An 18,365-nucleotide genomic window follows, 5' to 3' on the forward strand; every position below is an offset into this window, starting at 1 on the left:
ACTAAATCCATATCAAGACAAATAATTACCAAATCAATGCCATCACTCTGCACTTCTATATAACAAGGGAAAGAGAACTTTTTTCTTCTCAAAGACTTTCAATGTTATTTCCATAAAGTAAAAAAAGGTTGGGACACCTGAGTGGTTCAGTCAGGTCTCTTGATTTTAAGCTCAGGTCTTGATCTCAGGGTCATGATTTCAAGCCTGGAGTTGGGCTCTGCACTGGGAGTGGAGCCTACTTAATTAATTAAAATAAAAAAATTTTAAAAGGTTGTTATATAGGATTAGCTACTGGTTTGCTACTTTTTTTGAAAGGTTTCCTAGACAATAAAATCAAAGTATCCTAAAGGTCAATAGCAGATAAAAGGAAGAATCAAATAAAGCTTTTACCGTAAATTGGCCTTTATACTGTTTGAGAAGAATTTAAATAGTTCTTAGGACTCTTCTATTTCTTCTCCCCAGATAGAGTAAAAACTATTAAATATATAATTAAAAAGAGAAGAGATGTACTTAGGTAGCAAAATGAATTAGCCAGCTAACAATAGGAAGATGGTCACATCTACAATTTCCTCATCAGTAACAGATTTTTAAAATACCTTATAAAAATGATAAAGTGGCACATCAAATATTTCAGTAATAAATGGAAAATTCCCAGGAGGCTTGTAAGAAAAAGTAACGACCTCAAGGCAGCAGGCCAAAAGCGATCTATGGAATGCATCTTGCTCCAGAATGCCCTATAAAACAAAGGTATTAACATTTAGAAACATTAGCCTACTCTAACAAAGACATTTCCTACCCAGTCAAGTTAAATAAAAATATGAAAGGAAGTCTTATTTTCTGAGGTAGTGAGAACTATGTGCTTTCTTTTTTTTTTAATTTTTTATTTTTTATAAACATATATTTTTATCCCCAGGGGTACAGGGCTGTGAATCACCAGGTTTACACAATTCGCAACACTCACCATAGCACATACCCTCCCCAGTGTCCATAACCCCACCCCCCATGTGCTTACTTTCTTATAGAACTTTTCTTAGCTTGATAAATAAGCCCATGTTTTAGCAAAACAAGTATTAAAAAAATGTGTAAGAACTTTCAAAAACCTTACATATTATGAAATACAGCTGATAAAATATTATATCCCTAACAAAAATATACAAACACCCTGCTGCTTAGGGAAATAATAATGTGGAAAGAGGTTACAAAATCGTATTTACAGTTGGAGGCCACTGTCAGAGAAAGCCAGCTGGAAAGCAGGTGACTAGCTGCATGATCACGGGCCACAAGCGCACATACTTCTCTCAGGAGACATAATTACATTCCCCCCCTTTTTTTCTTGGTTATTAATTTTCCAAATCTGTACATAAACATTTGCTTTTTTTTTTTTTTTTAAAGATTTTATTTATTTATTTGACAGACAGAGATCACAAGTAGGCAGAGAGGCAGGCAGAGAGAGAGAGGAGGAAGCAGGCTCCCTGCTGAGCAGAGAGAGCCCGATGCAGGGCTTGATCCCAGGACCCTGGGATCATGTCCTGAGCCTAAGGCAGTGGCTTAACCCACTGAGCCTCCCAGGCGCCCCAACATTTGCTATTTTTGAATTAAAAAGTTACTTAGACACCAAAAACACAGGAAACAGGAGAATAAAAATAAATTGGGCTTCATCAAAATTAAAACCTTTTGTCTATCAAAGGACACTATCAATGAAATAAAGACACAACCCACAGAATGGGAGAAAATGTTTGTAAATCATATATAAGGGATTAATATCCAGAATACGTAAACAACTCCTACAACTTGACCAAAAAAAGGCAAACAATTATATATTGTTGATTATGAGTAATATTCTGAATACTGTTCAGCCTTGAAAAGGAAATTCTGACATGCTAAAACATGGATGAACCTTGAACACGTCATGCCAAGTGAAATACACGAGACACAAAAGAATACTGTATTATACCTAGAAGAGGTTAATCTGTAGAGACAGAAAGAAGAGATTACCAGAACTCAAGGGAGGTGAGATGGGGGGAGTCATTGCTTAATGGACACAGACTTTCAGTTGGGGATGATGAAAAAGTTCTGAAGATGGCTGGTGGTGAGGGTTGCACATCACTGTGAATGTACTTAATGCCACTGAACTGTACACTCAATAATGCTTAAAATGCCAAATTTTATGTTATGTATATTTTACTACGATAAAAAATTGTTTTATAAGTTTTTGAGGTGGGTATAAAGGTATCTTCTTTTTTTTTTTTTTTTTTTTTTTTTTAAAGATTTTATTTATTTATTTGACAGACGGAGATCACAAGTAGGCAGAGAGGCAGGCAGAGAGAGAGAGAGGAGGAAGCAGGCTCCCTGCTGAGCAGAGAGCCCGATGCGGGACTCGATCCCAGGACCCTGAGATCATGACCTGAGCCGAAGGCAGCGGCCCAACCCACTGAGCCACCCAGGCACCCAGGTATCTTCTTTTTATCAGCCCCTAAACTGCAGCTGTTTTATACACCCTTCTGTATGTGTCTCAAAATTTAAAAATTTGTCTTAACAGCTTTTTTTTTTTTTTTAAGATTTTATTTATTTATTTGACAGAGAGAGATTACAAGTAGGCAGAGAGGCAGGCAGAGAGAGAGAGAGGAGGAAGCAGGCTCCCCTCGGAGCAGAGAGCCCAAAGCGGGACTCGATCCCAGGACCCTGAGATCATGACCCGAGCCGAAGGCAGTGGCTTAACCCACTGAGCCACCCAGGCTCCCTCTGTCTTAACAGCTTTTTAAATTCCTACAGCCATAATTTCATGTACAAAAATAAAAGTAAATAGAAGAAATTAGAATAATTATTGGTCAGCTTTATAATTTTCTCCAAAATGTTATTTTAAAAAATAGTTTTTAAAAGTCATTTTTACTGATGTCATTAAAAGTAAATACTACTTATTTCAAGACCAATTTATATTTCTTAACTAGTAAAATCTGGAAAAAATAATTTTCTTAGTCAAAGAGCAATGGCTGAATATTTATGTTAAAGTCCTATCTAGTCAATGCTCAACTTACTCTTGCTGTGCAAGGTTTGTTTGGGGAGCGTGCCGATTAACAAGTTCATGCACCCTAAAAACTCAATTTACCTTAAGTCTGAATGATTCAGTCTTTGACTATGGAATCTTAACTGCCCACAGAAGCCATGAGTTCTACTACACAGCCTGCCACACTGAGAACAGTAAGTGGGGGACTGGAGGCAAAGACACTCAAGACACGAGTTTCCTCAGCTGCCAATCTTACTCCCTCAAAGCTATAGTTTTATCTTTGTTTAGTTTAGTCTAGGTTTTGTATGAGTAGGGCTGAAAGGAAACTACATTTTTATTATGCACCAATGCATTGGTGATTTACTCACAGATAAATCCATGTCTCCCAGTCTTTTCTGTTCCTGTTCAATAACAGATTCTAGTACTTTATAGTAAAGCATCTCCGCAAAACGAAAATGTTTGCTGGCAATTTCTGCATAAATAAAAGATAAAAGTCACATGCAAAGAACACACTGTAGAAAGTGAGAGTCTACTCCATTTGCTGCCCACAAAATAAAATTTAAAAACCAACCAATAACTTCATATATATATGCACTTTGTACAGCTGCTGTTCCAATCATTCCTATGACTTCTTAATTTTCTTCATGGTAACCACAGTAACACTAACATTTTTCTAAAACTGTAAAATGAATTTTAAAAAAAGATTTTATTTATTTATTTGACAGTGAGAGAAAGAGAGGAAGAGAGCACAAGCAAGGGGAGCAGCAGAGAGAGAGAGAGAGAGAGGAGAAGCAGCAGATGCTGAGTAGGGAGCCTGATGCAGGACTCAGTCCCCAGGACCCTGGGACCATGACCTGGGCCAAAGGCAGACACTTAACCAACTGAGCCACCAGGTGTCCCTGTGAAATGAAATTTCCACTTAAAAAACTGTAATAGCATTCCATTAAGAGTCATACTTTTTTTTTTTTGGTAAGTTTGAACTAAGCAGCTCTATGCTAAAAGGTATATATAACTGGTTTACTATTCCACTCATACCTGTTTCTACTTTATGACATCAGACAACTTCTAGGGCAGGTCTGGGCATGGAACAGCTGTATCTTCTGAACTTATTCTTCACATTTTGAAGAATCACTACACTTCTGAATCTAATAATATCCAGTCTACAAATGGAACTAAAGATTTTGCCAACAAAGTACCAGATATCAGTCTACATTTTATCGTATGGAGAAGGGCCCAGAAACCACTTGGTTAACAGAAAAGTTGGACATTCATATTGTAGCCATCAATCTAAAGCCCTAAATCTATTCTTCGTATTTCTGATTCACTTATGAAGGACAGACTCCATGTAGTTAAACTTCAAAGATGAGAACAAGATGGACAGTATGAAGCCTTACCTTTAGAACTACTGAAATCCTCATCTGGCTGGCAATGCTGAGAATATATCTCATACATTTCTTTCAATCTGTTGGCAATGGCCTGTGTTGGATCTCTGGAACATGTCCTAAAAAAAAAAAAAAAAAAAGAGTAAGAAATTATTCAACTTAAAGGTCTAGCCCAGTCACAAAGTAATAAACTATTTATAACTCTGTAATTTAACTAACCTGTAAATATAAAATACTTTGAACAAAAACTAGGGTGCTTGGGTGGCTCAGTGGGTTAAAGCCTCTGCCTTCGGCTCAGGTCATGATCTCAGGTTCCTGGGATCGAGTCCCACATCCGGCTCTCTGCTCAGCAGGGAGCCTGCTTCCCCTCTCTGTCTCAGCCTGCCTCTCTGCCTACTTGTGATCTCTGTCAAATAAATAAATATAATCTTTTAAAAGTCTTAAAAAAAACTACACACTTCCCAAATTATTCTAGGAAATTCCATACCTCCTTATCAGAAGTATTGGTATAACCATTTTGAGTGAAAAAAATATTTCTTACACGGAACTGTACCTTCATTGCAATTAAGCTTATTAGCCTTCTTGACTGGCCCTCATCTACCCTACACATCTGCAATCACTGGTAACAAACAAAACTGCCTTCTATCCTTTCCCCAGAGGGCAACACAACTCCCATTAGCAACTCCTGGAAGAAAACAGAATGAGGAGGTATATAAACTATACTACAGACTCATACAAGCCATTACTGCCACTCTACCTATTTTCCTTCAAAACGAGGTTTATTTCCTTGATTTTTTTTTTTTAAAGCTAAAAAGGCAATATATATTCAATGCAAAAGCATTATCTGCATCGTGCCCTAATCCATCATGTGGGCCTGTGGAATAACATTTTCATCTTTTTTTTAAGGAATTAACACACCCTTTTAACTTATTTTTAAGTATTTTTAAGGTTTATAATTCCTAGTACGAATTCCTGGTAGGAAAACATGATGCGAATGGATACCCACTGGCAAACCACTACAAAATGTCTGGGTTGCACATGGGGCTGAGGCGTAGGGACTCTTCCCAGCACCCCAACATTCCCTCCATGAGGTCAGAGGCACCCTGTATTACTATGACATCCATCACGTGATCTATGTTGTTTTTCCTTCAGCAAGGGTTTTATCTGAAGGGCATTATGCTTGACCTCCAAATTTGACAATTTACTGACGAGATTCATAACCTTTGGGTTGCTCTGATATTTGCCACATTTACCGGGTTCTAGGCTACATCCCAGAAGGCCACCATAACTTCTGGATCCTGAGTGGCAAGGACCTTTGGGTCACTAAGAATTTCACTGAGCCCAGGCATCCCTTCCATTCCTGGCTTGCCCCACCATTTCACGCATTCCCACGGGATTGACACCTAGAAAAGAGTTAGTCTGGTCATCTGGCTTCTTCCTCCCTCTGAGGTTCCTCATATTCTTCCCAAACCTTCTTAACCCTTTCTATTCTTTCTTTGATCTTTCATGCTCACTTTCTCACTCATACCTTCTCTCTGTTTGGCAATTTTCTGGCCCTCGGCTGAACTTCTTCCAGCATATGTCAGGCACCTTCATCATAACCCAGTTCACCAGCAAGGGCAAGATCATGTGCTGCTTCTTCCCAGTGGCCCAGAAGTCTGTGTGCTTTCCCTCGCCCCTTGTAAGGCTGAGCGGAATCAGGATTTATTTCTTTATTTCTATAGCTCTGTCACAGTCTGAGATGGCAGCATTTGGGTTCTGTAATTTGATGACCACACCAGCTCTCTTGGCATACAAAATGGCCAAGCGAGGATTCAGCTTGATGACCTCAGTGAACAAGCCAATAGCTTTCTGTAGCTCACCATCATTTAGGGCATCAATGGCAGCCACTTCTTTATCACTTGCCTGATCTATCATTTCCCCAGTCACCCCTACACTGTCATCTCCCATTTCTTTCTTTCTTTTTTTTTTTTTAAGATTTTATTTATTTATTTATTTGACAGACAGAGATCACAAGTAAGCAGAGAGGCAGGCAGAGAGAGGCGGGGGGAAGCAGGCTCCCTGACCAGAGAGCCCGATACAATGCTGAGCTTGATCCCAGGACTCTGGGATCATGACCTGAGCCAAAGGCAGAGACTTTAACCCACTAGCATCCCAGGTGCCCCCTAGCTCCCATTTCTTCAGGAGTGTCAGTTTCTGGTTCAGTCACACCTTCACTATCAATTTCTAGACCACTTTCCTCACTTGATGGTTGTTCTGTCTTTAAGCTTTCCTCCACCTTCTGTTTTTTCTTTCTTGGTATTTTCTTCTGATTTAGTTTTATGAGTACCAAGTAGTATTTTACCCTCCATGCTCTCCACTCACTCCTTCAGGAAGCACATTTCCTGTGTGTGCAGAATGCTTGGATCCTGCTACACATTTTCACAAAGACCTGAAGCTCACTCATTTGTGGGGGTCCACGGTCCAGAGGTATGGTAAGAGGTGGGCACAGCAAGGATTGCAGCCCTATCCAATTCCAGGGGCCGATGCTAGCTCAGCATGACTGTGCTGAAGCAAGTATGTTTTTTTTTTTAATCATGATCATAGACATACATACTCATTGTAAAGGCTTAGCAAATTTAGAAAATTACAAAGAAAACAAAAATCAGTTATAATCCTCCAAGAGTTAGCTACTGAATATCATATACAAGGAAAGTTTTATTTATGAACACACACAGGTACCTTTCAGAAAACAGGACTCTTTGGTTTTACCTAGTATTTACTGGTAATATTTAACCCCACTAATGGTGATTAAAGAAGCTGCTATACCTGGTTAGGGATGCCAAAGTGATCAGTAAGATATAAAGACTAAGTCAATCTTCTAAAATGTATTTATAAAATGCTTCTCTATTCTAAGTATACAAGGTCTGAGAAACATGACTTAGAAAGAGGCCATACAACATGGCCTACTGGGTATTAATCACAATCAAGTTTATAAATAAAGCAGACTTCATGGTTTAGTAAGTCTAGCTATGAAAAAGAAATTACTCAAGTGTGTATACTGGACCTTCTTACACTTTACCACCAGAAACAAAATGGGCTCCTACAGGGTCTATGTCAACAAATCCTATACTTTTTAGAACTAGGAAGGGCCTTGAAGGTAGTTTTTTCAAATAAATTTGCAAAAAGTATGCACAGGTCATGAGATCAGTCTATTATGCTTTTCACCAAAGCTCAGTGATATTCCCACCAGTCTTAGGCAGATCAAGGACTAAAGGCAGTTAACGTCGTTTTCAGGGGAAGGGTATTCTATGGAGCTTACAGAAGTTACAGTGGTATGACATTAGCTATAAATATTAAGGGTTTATGTTTTCAAATCTGACCCAACACCTCAGGAATTTGTTCAGGTTCAATCCTCTGCATGGAGTCCTTTGACAACTCCCATCTTTACTGATCCCCCCCCCTCTTTTTTTTTTAAAGACGTTATTTATTTATTTGACAGACAGAGATCACAAGTAGGCATAGAGGCAGGCCGAGAGAGAGGAAGGGAAGCAGACTCCTGGCTGAGCAGAGAGCCTGATTCGGGGCTCGACCCCAGGACCCCGGGATCATGACCTGAGCCTAAGGCAGAAGCTTTAACCCACTGGGCCACCCAGGTGCCCCTATTGATCCCTCTTTCCCTGAAATCTTAAGATAGAACAGTTGGTAGTAGTCTGGTGCTTTAACCTACAGTGCATAGTGCTGTTAGTTACCATCTCCCAAAATACGTAAGAGAAATCTGAATGCCATGGACTGAATTTTTGTGTTCCCCCTCCAAATTCTTGAAACCTAATGTTGAAACCTAATCCCCAATGTGACAGTATTTGGCAGGGGGCCTTTGGGAGGTGATTAGGTCATGACAGTGGAGCCCACATCACTGGGACTAGTGTCCCTGTAGAAGAGGCCCTAGAGAGCTCCCCTGCCTCCTCACAGCATGTGTGGACAGCAGAAAGACAGACCAGGAAGCAGTTCTCACCAAACACTGCACCTTGGCACCTTGATACTATTGCTTTTAAGTCACCCAGTCTACGGTGTCCTGTGGTAACAGCTGGAACACATTAAGATACTGAGGAAAAATGATCACCTTCCATTCATACATCCCATATTACTAGGTCCTCCACAGACTAACAGGGTCTGAGCATGCAACTGGTATATGATTAATAATGAGTGAATTAAGGCACTAAAAGTTAAAAAACTGAAATAGAAAATGGTCAAGGATCAAATCTTAGAAGGAAAGAAGGGCTCAAACTAACCTTAGAATCTGTTCCAGTTTCTCACTTGGTGCATTCCTGAGGCCTGTTAGCATGGTGTGAAGACGGCTCAAGCTGTGTGTGGCCGTAGACACTGGGGTCACACAAGGGCTGTTATCCTTCACGTACCTCACACCGGTAAGTGGTGTGGAGATTCTAAGTGCTTTAGACTAAGTTGGGGGAGGAGAAGAACATCACTTTGGGTCAGAAGGACTTTCAATGAGATTTAAACCAATCAGACTTTATCAATACATTTTAATGAATCAAATATCACCATTCTTGGAATCTAAACATAACAATGCCACAAGGAGCTACCGCCCTCACCCTCTGTGTGAAGCTGTATGAAAGGACAATTTGTATTTTAGCCCACAAGGACATTTATCTCTTAAAAGTTAAACCTTTAAGGGATGCCTGGGTGGCTCAGTAAGTTAAACGTCTGCTTTGGCTTCAAGTCACGATCTCAGGTTCCTGGGATCAAGCTCCACATGGGGCTTCCTGCTCAGCGGGGAGGGGGAGTCTGCTTCTCCCTCTTCCCTCCTCCCCCTTCCCCCCTCACCCCCTGCTGGTGCTCGCTCTCTCTCACTCACTAATAAATAACAAAACCTTTAAAAGAAAAAAAAGTAAACCTTTAAGATAAGGCATAGTTCCCTAGTATCCCTACTTCAAACCTAAGCCAAAAGGCACAAATAAGCAATATAACTTATTTTTTAAAGATTTTATTTATTTATTTGACAGAGATCACAAGTAGGCAGAGAAGCAGGCAGGCAGAGAGGAGGAAGCAGGCTCCCTGCTGAGCAGAGAGCTGGATGAGGGGCTTGATCCCAGGACCCTGAGATCATGACCTGAGCCAAAGGCAGAGAGGCTTTAAGCCACTGAGCCACCGAGGCGCACGAATAACTAATTTTTTTTCTTTTTATTTGACAAATTGAGAGAGACCGACTGGCAGGCAGAGGGAGAGGGAGAAGCTTGCTCTCTGCTGAGCAGGGAGCACAATGTGGCATTCGATCCCACAACCCTGGGATTATGACCTAAGCCGAAGGCAGCCACTTGCCCAACTGAGCCATCCAGGAGCCCCAACAATAACCTATTAAGAATATCCCTGAGAGGGGCGCCTGGGTGGCTCTGCCTTCAGCTCAGGTCATGATCTCAGGGTCCTGGGATCGAGCCCCGCATCGGGCTCTCTACTCAGCCGGAAGCCTGCTTTCCTCCTCTCTCCACCTGCCTCTCTGCCTACTTGTAATCTCTGTCTGTCAAATAAATAAATGAAATCTTAAAAAAAAAAAAAAAAAAAAAAAAGAATATCCCTGAGAAACAGAACTTCACAGCTCCCATCTACTACTTTTTTCTGACTACTCAGAAAAAGAAAAAAAAAAAAAAAAGCTATGAATTAAACCTGGCCCAGATGAATTCCATGATTTAACAAAAGCCCATCTAAGTCATCAAATTTGCTTTGGAGAGGTGGAACAAAACAACACTCTTGGACGAGAAAACAGCCTGACCCAGAACAAGCAGCTTTCTTCAGCCTTCCTGCCCCTCCTCTACCTTTAGTTACAGGAATCTGTCTTTTTCCCTGTAAAGGAGACAGACCTTCAGGGAAATACATTTAAGTCAACATTCTTGAATATAAACATGAAAAATATATGACTTAATGTCTGAGAATTGAAGCATGAGTACATATGCCAGTGAAACATCTTTTCTATTTTTTCTAATAAATTCTGAAAGGTTAAGATAGCTTAAGAGTGTTTTTTCAATATTCAAGATAAACTATGTTTCCTATGTAGAAAGTATATTTATTCTAGAAATACTTGTAAAAACACCCAGCAAAACTTTCACCCGGCAAAACAAACTACTCAAGTTTAATGCAGTATAGATAAGCACAGAAAATCGCCATAGACATCTATATGCTTCCTCTGTGATTTAAACAGGATAGAGCCAAGACTTCCACTTGGTTTCAAAGAAATTAATTCTGTAATTTTTTTTAGATCAATAAAATGATCTGTGTAGGTTAACTACATTCAGAAGACTACCCCTGGAGCCAGCTCCCTCCCTGTAAACAAACCAGTGCTGTGCTGGAATGGGTATACACCTTGCACCTGCACGGGAAAGCAACAGCAGCCAGCAGCATTTCACATGGCCCACAGGGAGCTGTGCCTCTGCAAAGGGAACCAGGCAGGACTCCCACATGGTCCTCAGGGTCAGCGTGCGGCTTCTCGGCAGCACCGTTCAGTTCTTGGCTTCAGGCAACCTGTGCATTCTGACCAATAGGAGTCTTTCTTTGACTCAGGTATAAATATAGGTATTTTTAAATAGTAGGACAGTCCCTCTCCAAATTTTGGAGTGCCTCAGAACTCTAGCCTTAGACCTCTTATTCTCCATCAGCTTATACCGCCAGGTGACTTCTCTTCATTCCATGGCTTTAAAAGCCACCTATAACATGATGTCTCCTGACTGCATACACACAGCCCTGACCTCTTTGTGAACTCCAGTCTTGTATACAGAAACTGCCTACTCAGCATCTCTGCGAGGACACCTAAAAAGGCATCTCAAACTAACATACCATCGTAATACGGACTCTGGGTTTTTTCCCCCAGACTCACTCTTCCTCCTGAGTAAATGTCAGCGTAAATATTCATGGAATGCCTACTACCCTACTACAGGCCAGGCACCAAAGACTCCTCACGCCCTCAGGAAGCTTATATTCTAATGCAGGGAGATGCATAACAAACGATTCTTTTTTTTTTCCTATCTTTGTGTCTATCTAGTTACTGTCAAACAATTCTTTCAACCCACCCACTTATCTTAAGACAGAGGAACACTAATTGCAGAGTAAGAGGAGAAGGAAGTGCTGAAGGGAGAGGTGGTTATTTTTCTGTATAGCGGTTGGTGGGTCTATCAGAGATCTGAATGAAGTGAGGAAGTAAACCACATGAGTATCTCAAAGAAACATGCTCTAGGCAGAGGAAACAGCAAGAGCGCAGGCTTAGAGCTAGGCTATGCTTGGCACACCTGAGGAAGGAGGACAGAGGTTTATGTGGCATGAGCGCAGCGGGTGAGGAGAAGAGTGGTAGGAGATGAATTCAGAGAGGTAACAGGGCTGGATCACTGAAGACGTTAGAGGCCGTCATAAGGACTTCAGCTTTCACACCATGTATGCACCTGGAGTCCTCACTGTCGTCCTCTCACACCCTGGATCCGAGCCATCAGGCAATCCTGAGGCTGCCATCTGCACAATACAGCCCAACACAACCACTGCTCTGGCCAAACCACCATGAGCTATCACCACAACTACCGCAGCAGCCTCTTAATTCCCTACTTCCACGGGGCCCCCAAAACACCTCCTCAGGAGACCTTTACAAATGTCAGTCAGACTGATTCAGTCACTGTTTCCATAACACGTTCCTAATGGCTTTACTCCCAGTCAGAGCAAAGACAAAAAACCTCACTACAGCATCCAAAGTCCTCCTGTCCCTTGTGTCCACTTGCCCCTCACTTTTTAATCACTCCCACGCACTCATTCATTTACTTTATACCTACCATACACCATTCTCAGTTTCTCCAAAAAGCCAACCATGCTGCCACTAAAGGCTTGGCACTTGCTATTCTCCGGGCTTCCAAAACGTCCCCAAACTTCCCAGCTCCTCACAGGACTTGCTTCTACACTTACCTTACACCCCTGCTGACCTCCTCAGAGAGGTCTTTCCCCTCTGGCCTAGCTCTAGCAGCCCAAGGCCCACCCATTCTCCCTTCTCCCCAGTACGCTGTACTACTACTCTATTTTACTTTTCTTCATGTATCATTATCTGATGTCCTATATATTTACTTGTTTGGTTATCGATCTCTCCACATTAGAATATAAAACAAGGTATTCATGGCTGTTTTGTTCACTGAAGTATCCTCAGTGCCAGGACAGTATCTGGCATGTAGAATACCTTCAGAATACTTGTTGAATGATTAGCAAACCAGCTTAAGTCTGATCTTACAGGTGGGTTACCCTTAGGAGTTACCCACAACGCCTCTGCAGGCACTTGTCAGAAGCCATACATTTCCTGTGAACACCAGAGAACTGAAGGAAAACTCTGAAGTCTCCATCACCCTAAGTGGATGCCAGAAATAACACCATGATCCTGAAACTCAGTTTAACAGAATTTTCCTAAAGACAACAGATTCTCAGTTTCTCTACCATCTAGATGAAGACAGCACTCAGGTCAATTGACATTTTCTATTTCTACTGTGTTCAGTAAGTAAAGACTGCATATTTCTGGTCCATTTTTTCAAAACCCACAGCTATCAGCATGATACTGTGATATCATGAATCACATGTGATACTGTGATACTGTGAATCAGTATGATTCATTTAAGTTTGTATCTAATGCTTTCTCTCAGATCTAATCAGTAAACACAGAGACAACTTTTTCATGTAAGTATGACAAACATTTTTTTTTCCATACTGGAAGAGGTATGATGCGTGTGCACACACGCACACATGACTACCCACGTAAAACAGATCATCTGGCATGTTTGCTCCTGCACTTCCGCTCTCCTGGTCCCGGCCAGCTCACCTTGTCGAAGTGCTGCTGCAAGATGTTTTTCATCTGCACCCTTTCAGCAGTCTCTGTTCCTGAACCAGAATTCAGACACCTGGAGAGAGTCCCAATTTCCTCTTCAGCATCCTCTCCAAGAAATATCCTTTCATCTAAATTCCCAACAGATAAAACATACTCTTCATAGGCCTTATTGATGGCTTTACTACAGGGGGAAAAACAAAACAAAACAGACAACATATACACTCACCGAACTGCCATTTCAGTTCATGTTTTAGGCCATTTAATTTTTACACTTTTTTTATTTACTAAGAAGTTCTACTAATTTTGTGAAAACTAAACTTCAGTTCACTGCTAATTATAAAACCCTATGATACACAAGCTTGCTACACCATGTCAGTCCTCCGTACAGCAGGTGCATTCTGTGGACAGTGTTTCAGGGTGGGTGCCCCGTGCCAGTCGGACTGGGAGGTGCAGTTTCTGGTGATATGCTGAGTTATCCTTCCTAGCTGCTGTAGGCTCTGTGAAGACCTCACTACTTTCATGTCATGGTTTTTAACCTATGTAGTTCTGAAATAATTTCTCTCAAAAATTATGATCGAAAAGCTTAACTATTAAAGCTTTAAAGAACAGCCACACAATTTTCAATAGATTTAAAACCATGTGCTTAGAGTAACAGTTGATGTAATTTGCTATGATCTCCCACAAAACATATTCTAAATTTCCAGGGTACAAACAATAAAAACAGTAAATGCTGAGGTTTTCTAAGTACGCAATTTAAAATATTAAAACAGTCTGATAACAGAAGTACTCACAAACTCTCTCCAAAATTCCCAGGTTCTAAAAACCCCGTAAGATTTTCTTCTTTTCCCTTAAGGAGCTATGATGAAAGAAAAGATCCTTAAGTCATCATATTAAAACAAATCTTCCCCAGAAATTATCTTCAAATTATTTCTTTACTACTTACAAACCTTTTTTTCATAAAGTTTCCTAATGTAGGGTTTCCAGAAGTGTTCTTTTATTCCCTTTGCTTCCAAAACTAGGCCATCATGTAAGGAACAGAGTTTCTCAATGACACAAGGTGGATCAGAGGAAGGTTTAGAATCCTTAGCATGAAAATCTTCAGACAGGCCTACAATGAATAAAATCACAGAACAGAGAGATCAGGTAGCATTCAAAACGTCAAATCATAATAAACAAAAATACATAGTCTAATCAGCATGTGACTCAGCATGTAAGTATATAGGAAACAGGGTATAAGGGCCTAATTTGACTCTAAATATACCTCAAAAGTAGCAAACAGACAAAAGAAAACATAGGCAGTAATCTCTTCTGACACCATCCTTAGCAATGTATCTATGGATATGTCCCCTTATGTAAGGGAAACAAAAAAACAAAAATCAACGATCAAGATAACACCAAAATGAAAAGCTTCTGCACAACAAAGGAAACATCAACAAAACAAAAAGCCAACCGAGAAGAAATCTGCAAATGATTTATCCAATAAGAGGTTAATACCCAAAATATATAAAGTCCTACAACTCAACACCAAAAAACCAAATCATCCGTTTAAAAAATAGGCAGGGGACCACGATAAACATTTTTCCAAAGAGATCCAGACAGCTAACAGACACGTGAAAAGATGCTCAATACCACTCATCATCAAGGAAATGCAAACCAAAACCACTGTGAGAAATGACCTCACACCAGTCAGAATGGCTGGTATCAAAAAGGCGAGAAGAACAAGCATTGGTGAGGATATGCTGAAAAGGCATTTCTCGTGCCCTTTCTGGTGGGATTATAAATTGGTACAGACACTGGGGAAAGCAGTATGAATTTCCTCCAAAATTTTAAAATAGAAACACCTAAGATCCAGAAATTCCACTGGTATTTACCCAAAGAGAATGAAAACACTAATTCGGAAAGGTATGGACTCCCATGTTTACTGCAACATTATTTACAAGAGCCAAGTATGAAAGCTAGTCAAGTGTCCATTGATAGATGAATCTCATTCTCTCTCTCTCTCTCTCTCTCACACACACACACACACACACAGAGGATATTACTCTGCAATCTTGTCATTTATAACAACACAACTGGACTTAGATGGTTAGTACGCTGAATGCAGTAAGTCAGACAGTGACAGACAAGATACCACGTGATTTCACTTATGTGTGCAATCTATAAAGCAAAACAAAGAAACAAAAAACAGACTCTCAAGTACAGAAAACAAACTGCAGAGGAGAGGTGGGGGGGGAGGATGGACAAAACAGATAAAAGAGATTTAGAGGTACAAATTTCCAGAGATAAATAAGTCATCCCCCCCATGGAGTACTGCTGGGCCTGCTGGTCTGTGGTGAGCTGGAGACACCAGTCTCTGTTCTGTAGGATGGTTTATTAAAGTTGTCAAGAATAAGGCTTGCATCAAGAGATACCAAGTGAAATTTAGAAGGTGAGAGGGTAAAACAGATAACTGTGCTCAGAAATGCTTGGTAATTCAGGATAAAAATAAGTATAACACATAAATACAGAATGATGGTCCATGTAACCAACAGAGAGATCATTTATCACACTGCTCATGCTCAGACAGAAGGAAATATGATAGCTTGTGCAGCTCTCATGCTCATGAACTCCCAAAATATGGTGATGGCTGGCCTGACAAGTAAGCTGCTGCATATTGTGTGGACCCGCTGCTGGCCTGTAGGCTTCTCAACAGGTTTGGCAGAGACAAGATCTATGAAGGCCAAATGCAAGTGATTAAAGACAAATGCAACGCGGAAAGCATGGATGATCAATCTGTGCCTTCACTTGCTATCTGGATACAGGGCTGGCCAGAACTACTACTGGAAATAAAGTTTTGCAGACCCTCAAGGGAGCTGTGGATGAAAGCTTGTCTGTTGCTCACAGTACCAAACGATTCCTTGGTTATGACATGAAAAGCAAGGAATTCAACGCAGAAGTACAAGGGAAGCATGTCATGGGTCAGAACACCGCAGATTAGATGTGTTACCTAACAGAAGAAGGTGAAGATGCTTATAAGGAACAATTCTGTTAATACATAAAGAACAAAGAACCTCTAGATAATGCTGAGGAGATGTATAAGAAAGCTCTTGCTGCTACATAACAGAATCCAGTCTATGAGAAGAAGCCTAAGAAAGAAGTTAGACGGAAGAGGGGGAACCATCCCGAACAGTCTTTTGCCCAGAAGAAAGACCAGGTAGATCAGAAGAAGGCAAGCTTCTTTAGAGCTCAGGAGCAGGCTGCTGAGTGCTAATAAACCAAACCACAATTTCTATGAAAATTTTTCAGATAAAGACAATAATGAACTTATTCATCAAGCAGCTTAAATAAATATAGTCATGGAGATGAAAAGTGCAACATAAAGAATACAGTCAGTAATATTTGTAATAACACTGTATGGTGACTGATGGTGACTACACTTACCGTGGTGAGTGCTGCGTCATGTACAGAATTGGCGAATCACTATGCTGTACACTTGAAACTGACGTGACATTGTATGTTGATTATACTTAAATAAGAATAAATAAATAGGAATAGAAGTAAAGTGTATCACTACTCAAAAGATTTCAGTTATTCAGTTATTTATCTAGAGATACTTAAAGAAAAAAAAACTAAAGAAACAATTTTAGTATACTGCTGTGAGATCTAAAAAACATAAAAATAAAATATAACTTTGCAAGTAAGTCTGACATTCAAATAAAAAAATACAACTTTGGAAAACAGTACTAATCAAAGTATATATAGTTTATATGCTTTCATTCCATTACACTGGGATGTATTTAAAATACTGATTTACAACTTACTCTTGCCCTAGACTCAGTATAAGAAAAGCTAAGTAAGAAGGGGAAAAATGAAAAGCAGCCACTATGTAGAAACATAAAAGGGACTCAGGAAGGAAATGAGAGAAAAAAACATTAAATGAAAAATATTACATGTACCAAAGCAGGAGCAACTAGGTAACTAACTCCATTAACTTTAAAATCTACCTTGCAAGTCGGACAACCTAAAATTCTAATTATAACCACCCCAAAATTGAAAATCACTCAGAATCCTACCATCGTATTATTCAAAGAGCATAGCATTACATACTAGCTCTATAAATACTGTTTAATATTTATAATATTAACTGTAAGTTATGATTTGGTCTCTTACGGTAACCCATTCGTAGAAAATACGTCTTAAAACCTGTTAAATCCATTGCCAAAATAATCATTTCTATTCACCTTTCAGTTTAAGAGTTAAAAATTTATTTTACTTATTTACAACCATTACTACTTCTCTGTAGGAAAAAATTTGAAATGAAGAGTATTTCAAATTTGAAATGAAGAGCTCCTACTGTGTATCAGGCATAAAGCCTGGCAATGTAGAAAAACAACATCAGTTTTAATGTAACTTTGCTACCCTGGGTTTTTAAATTCCTTCCTCCTGTTGAGTATATTCTGCAGAAACTTCTCAGGTTGTCATGTGAGACTTTACACTTTATAATATTTGCAGTTGCTTTTTCCATAGATATTTTTACAGAGAGCTCAACTCCTAGTGACAAGTAGTTGTAAGTGCTCTGGAGAACCATGATGATGGAGTTTTTCAAAGCACTTCTGTTCTCGGATGCTGGAAACCTGTGGTATGTGTACAACTCCCAAGAGTAAACACAACGTAAAAATGTGAGTTGTCCAATAATCTCTGATTTATAATCTTACCTTTAAAATTAGGGTTTACCAGCTCTTTACGATTGGAACACTGAAGGGCATTTCCATAGACCAAGTCCAAAGCACACAGCAGAAGATGGTAAGAATTGACCAAATCATCACTAATCATGGGGAAATTACCTACAGGAATATAAACAGTTATCGAGTATATCTGCATCAACTTTATAATATTTTAAAAGTAATTTATTCCTTTATTTAAAATGACATTATACAACACTGTACCAAAGTTGACTCATGAGCTACATGAAATGTTCTGGCAAATTTACATTTTGAAATATTACTCTTAAAGTCTAATAAATTTCTAAAAGCATAATAAAAACTAAAAGTTTACTAAAAACAACATTCATTCACTCAAAATTTATTAAATAAGCATTAAATTCCTAGTAGCTGATCCAAATCTTATCATTTTCTTTCTTGAAAATTCTAAACAACTTCATAAATTA

General features: G+C 39.6%; 1 protein-coding gene and 1 pseudogene across 3 annotated transcripts in view; one reads left to right on the forward strand and one right to left on the reverse strand.

Annotated features, from left to right (window-relative positions):
- Nucleotides 1–18,365, reverse strand: part of RBL2 (RB transcriptional corepressor like 2) — a 54,791-nt gene that overhangs the window by 22,559 nt on the left and 13,867 nt on the right. For all 3 annotated transcript variants that reach the window (XM_059153573.1, XM_059153574.1, XM_059153575.1), the window contains 8 exons: nt 17,914–18,042; nt 14,167–14,327; nt 14,011–14,075; nt 13,214–13,400; nt 8,658–8,824; nt 4,399–4,505; nt 3,373–3,476; nt 597–734 (listed from right to left, as the gene is read on the reverse strand). In XM_059153573.1, coding sequence (XP_059009556.1) covers nt 597–734; nt 3,373–3,476; nt 4,399–4,505; nt 8,658–8,824; nt 13,214–13,400; nt 14,011–14,075; nt 14,167–14,327; nt 17,914–18,042 — 1,058 coding nt within the window. The remainder of the gene's footprint in view (nt 1–596; nt 735–3,372; nt 3,477–4,398; nt 4,506–8,657; nt 8,825–13,213; nt 13,401–14,010; nt 14,076–14,166; nt 14,328–17,913; nt 18,043–18,365) is intronic.
- On the forward strand, nt 15,589–16,469 carry LOC131818677 (large ribosomal subunit protein uL18-like; annotated as a pseudogene).

Source organism: Mustela lutreola, chromosome 16 (assembly GCF_030435805.1).
Source record: "Mustela lutreola isolate mMusLut2 chromosome 16, mMusLut2.pri, whole genome shotgun sequence".
Taxonomy (NCBI): domain Eukaryota; kingdom Metazoa; phylum Chordata; class Mammalia; order Carnivora; family Mustelidae; genus Mustela; species Mustela lutreola.